The sequence below is a fragment of the Fulmarus glacialis genome, unplaced genomic scaffold, assembly GCF_000690835.1.
Source record: "Fulmarus glacialis isolate BGI_N327 unplaced genomic scaffold, ASM69083v1 scaffold46033, whole genome shotgun sequence".
NCBI classification, from domain to species: Eukaryota; Metazoa; Chordata; class Aves; order Procellariiformes; family Procellariidae; genus Fulmarus; species Fulmarus glacialis.
In genome coordinates, this window is record NW_009205699.1 from 7020 (window position 1) to 11778 (window position 4759).

Genomic DNA, 4759 nt, shown 5'->3' on the forward strand with positions numbered 1-4759 from the left:
ACTGTAGCAAGCTCTGCTTTACTCAGCTGAGCTTGGAAGTGTCTGCAGTACATACTGAAGAGAGACCTCAGCTTCCTTGTGATAACATTTGCCTAATCTCGGTTACAAGCTACAAGGCAGGGAGGCAGAACCTGGACATGGAAAAAGAGGCTTCCCTTGACTGCAGTTGCTGGAGCTGGACATTTTAACCCCGGCTGAGGATTAATCAGCTCTCTATCTTCAGAAATGTTATTTGCCCAGTATAAATGACATAAACCAAGATCATCATCTTAGTTTATTTTTCTAGAGTCCTTAGCATGCTACATTAACCTGACAATGTTTAATCTTGTGTTCATTTCACAATACACTTCATGCAATTCACAGCTGTAATTGGTTTTACACTGACATTACACGTTTCAACCTAGACATGGGAAAAGAATAACTCTCAATATTGTCCAAGCTCAAACGGCACAGAAGCAGCTCATGCTAGTTTCATGTGAATATTTCTTTCTTCTGCCTTTTCTTTCACTGCAAGGATGATCACTGGCATAAGATTGTTAAGGTCTTTGTTTTAGTCCATTTGCAATTGAACTACGTTTGTTTGATTTCTTATGTCCTGAGGAGTTCTCTCTTATAAAACAGCATTCAAGTATTCTAGTTTAACATCCCCATTTTTCTGAGTTAAGGAACAAAGTAGACCTTGGGCTTCTGTTTCCATTATGAGTCTTCCAGAGTCCCATAACTGATAGCCGTAAAGTCTTCCTTTGTAACACACACTCAGCACTAAAGCCAGAGTATTGCTATTTGGCATTATCCAGTGAAGTGCAAGAAATTAAATAAGTTATGTCTTTATTGCTACAGTACAATACCAAGCAAAGTCACTTTTTAATACAATTGCAAGGGTTTCGTAGAGTACGTGTCCCTCCTCTTAGGGCCCAGTAGTTCAGCTGCACTGCAAGTATCACTTAGCTATCATGTGTCGAACGTCAGTCTAAGAAGATGTGTTGAGTATTCTTGAGTCTGAAGAATCAGACCTTTCATCATACTCATCTTCTGTGTAAATCGGTTGCTTAGACACAATAGGACACCCGTCATCAGGGATTGAGATCCTAGGATCTTCTGACGAGCGGGAAGGAAGGACGGGCGAGCTTCGGAAAACGCTGGCCGAGTTACTAGAGAAAGGACTGACATACTGGGACCGCAGCTGGTACTGCTGCTGCAGCGTCATGGTGTTCCACAGGGTGACATCGTTGGGCAGGAACGGGCTGGACTGGTTTCTTGCCAAAGTGTTCCTCAACATCAGCGGGTAGCGTGGTGGCTGAGGGAAAGGGTGCTGCAAAGGTACGGCCAGAGGATTTGGCACAACATTAGTGGAATCAGCAGAGAACCTCAGTGTGTCGGGAACCCTAAATGCTGAGCCCACAGACCACTTGGAAGAGGAAATAGGATATGAACTCAGCGTGTGTTCAAAAATGTGCCCATTGGAAGGCAAAACAAGACCATCAGATTCTGCAGAAGTTCTCTCCCCACTGGCCACCGAAGACCGACTGGACAGGAGAACCTCTACAGCACTCACCAGATCACCGCCACACCCCTTCAGGATCAACTCTAGCACAGTTGGCTTTTGGTTAGGGAAGATCTTTTTCAAGACTTCCAGTGGAGGTCTGTTGGCTTTCAAACTGAAAGGTAAGGAAACTGTCCCGGAAGGACCTTCTATCAGGAGGTGGTTCTGCTCTGGGTGGTACTTGGGGCTCTCTGGACGGCTCTCTGTGCTCCCACCATTTTTCTGAACTGCATAACCGACCTCATCCACTGAAACAATTTCAGGGCTTTCAGGGGTGAAGCAACTTTTGGCTTTAGTCATGTCTGGGGAACTCCTTTGGTCTGTGTCTTTGTCACTGTAGGTCTCAGCATTGTCTGCTCCACCGGCATCACCCAACCGCTCCTCATTCATGTCTGCAAAGAGAAGGCAGAGAAGTTAACAAAAAACTGAGGCCAAAAGCTTTTACAGACGTTTGAGGCTACAGTCTTCTTAAAGTGAACAGAGCAGGATCCTAGGGGGGAAAAAAAAGGCATTTTTCACAAATTAAGGTCTATTTGCAACATCTCGTGAGAACAAAATTGCAAAAGAGTAATGTGACCTGATCTAGGCATTTTATGCTGCCTTATAGACATCTGTCTCACTCTCCCAGGTGCAAGAAAACAAGCAGTGGTCATTTTTCTGCAGTGTCAGATATGCTATATTAATCCTCTCTCATTGGTTACAAGGCAGCAACACACTACCCAAGTGCAAGGTTTCTCAGAGCAACTTCAGAACTTTCACATCATAATTCCTCACTAGCACCATCTCACTGACTGTGAGCTGAAGATATCCAGAGGGCACTTGGGAGACCAAAATTCCCTCTGCAAATCCAACAGCATTGATGGAACCACTCCATCATGACTACTGGCTGAAGGTTAAAGAAGTCTTCAAATAAATCAGTGTATTCCACTTCTGGCTCTGCAGAAACTGATTCCTTCCCCAGCAAGAATCACAGGCTTTTCCTCCAAACCCTGGAGCACAGCTGATGCCTTGGCCCATTAGAGCACAGAATCTAGAAAAATCTGGTTTGGAGAGGACCTCTGGAAGGCATGTGGTCCAACCTCTCGTTCAAAGCAGGAGTAACCTAAAATATAGAGCAGGTTGCTCATATCTCTGCTCAGCTGAGTTTTAAATAATTCCAAGGATGGAGACTCCACAACCTCTCTCAGCACTTGTTCCAAGCTTTTTGTGTGCTAAACTAGGAAGGGCAAAAGCTGAGCACAGATCTGAAAACAAGCCCCTTGACCATGCTGTCTCCAGATGGACACTCAAAAATGGGGATACCCTAAGTCTCTGGTCACTTCGGTAACGCCTTGCCGGAGTATGGAAATCTTTCAAATAAGGCTGCTTGTCAGAAAGAAGAAGAGAAGAAAGGCTGACAGCTTTCACAGTTTATGCACAAGGCGGGGACAGTGTATTTGCTTGAGATTGTTCACAGCCATTTCCCAAGGACGCTGTTCTGCTGGCCTCCCTCATACACCACAATGATGATCTCCCCGGGAAGCATCAATATCTGGGGAAAGGGTTGTTGTCCAAGCTGCGGCTGACAGAGCTGCTTTAACTGCACAGGGCAGTGCTTTTGAACACACACATGTGAAAGACTACCTGCAGAAACCAATACAACTATTTGATTGGTTTCCCAAGCCCCTGGTGATCAGCCTAATTAGATAAAGCAGCTATAAGAAGCAAGCAAAGGCTCCCAAAATGTGCTGATGACCACCCCTGCCCAATCGAGATGGAACAACTTAAAGGCGTGCAAGCGCCTGAGCCTCGCTGCTCACCATGGACAGTCCTGCCTCCCTCTCACCCCAGAAACGGGCACGGCATTTCCTCGTGCAGCGGGCTAAGTTTAGTGTTGAACAGATCAGCTCAAGACAAACTCTATTAGTGCAATTTACTCACCTTGGGAAAGGAGTCATGGTCTGAGCAAGCCTGCGCCGAGCAAGAAGCCACTATGCTCCCCAGAATGGAAGCTATAAATAAATATGAGATCCTGGCAGAGCACAGCCTGACAGTCAGCGTGGCAAAGGGAGGTTCTCCTCATGAGGATGGCTGTGCCAGGCAGAAATGATGGGCCATCCTACAGAGCGGTGGGATGCTGCTGATTTGGGCTGCAGAAGGTGGGCACGGGAGTGGAGCTGAGCAACATGGATGCGATTCTGAAGATCTTGCCCTTGCCTTTTAGCGGATAATCATTTTTGTATTGGTTATGCTCTCTGTCCAGTGCAAACGGAGAAGCAATACCCTTCATGTTACAGAGAAGGCGATGTACGTATGCTCTTCTTTATACACTCAGTGCATCAGTCTTGCCGTAACAGCCAAAGCGGAACGCAGGAAATGTTTGCCGGTAGCAAACTGGCAACGTGTATCTTTTTGAGGAGGTGGTAAGACCTCGGCAGAGCTCATCCATTATTTGAAAAAAACGTGAGGCTCACGCTACCTTTCCTTCCTAATCCCTCCACATGTTCATAATGATGCATTTATTATGTTAAGAATTATTCACGTCTGAGTGAATGGGCAATTTACACATCGGAGGCTTACTGGGCAGTCGGAGGACAGCTAATTACCTCTGTCCCTGCCTTGCCCGAGATAGAGAGGCATTTAAGGGAGACATTGTCCTAATTTCCACGTAAATAGATTGCACTGTGGTACCCAATATTACCAAATGGACCACATGCAAGTAATCATATTTCAGCACTACTGCGCTTTTCCAGTGTATCTTTATGGGCTGACAACAAGCAGCACTGGGGAGCAAATATATGCTAAAAAGAAAAAAAGAATAACATTAGATCTCCTTAATACACTCCCTGATCGTGAATAATGATTATTTTCAAGATATTTCAGGTTTGTTTAGTTTTCAGTATCTTTAAAAGTATCCTTACGAGGCTCGGCTAAAAATTTTCTTCAAATTCTGAAAACTCATCCCACTGAAGTTTATCACCAGCAGACTGCACAGATCCCGACTCTTAGCCTTGCGCAGGTACATTCTCCTCGCACAGCACAGATCATAGCGGTGCATCTCACCGGACTGTTAGCCTCACGGGGGTCAGACCCGTAAAACGAGGTTTCGGCGATGTAAATCAAACGCTGCTGTTAGCACAAGGTCGGTAAACTTCTGAGTTTGGATGCTATTATTCTTTGTTTCTCTGCCTTTTTGAGAGCCCCCCTCGCCGCCGGTGCCAGGCGGTCCTTCCCGGC

The 4759-nt window shown here is 45.8% G+C and overlaps 1 protein-coding gene across 1 annotated transcript; it reads right to left on the minus strand.

Annotated features, from left to right (window-relative positions):
- Window positions 1-773: 773 nt before the first annotated feature.
- DMRT3 (doublesex and mab-3 related transcription factor 3) lies at window positions 774-1935 on the minus strand (the record flags this gene model as incomplete). Its single annotated transcript, XM_009575468.1, has 1 exon — window positions 774-1935. A coding segment is annotated over one exon (965 nt), but the record flags the coding sequence as incomplete, so codon positions are not given.
- Between the last annotated feature and the right edge of the window lie 2824 nt (window positions 1936-4759).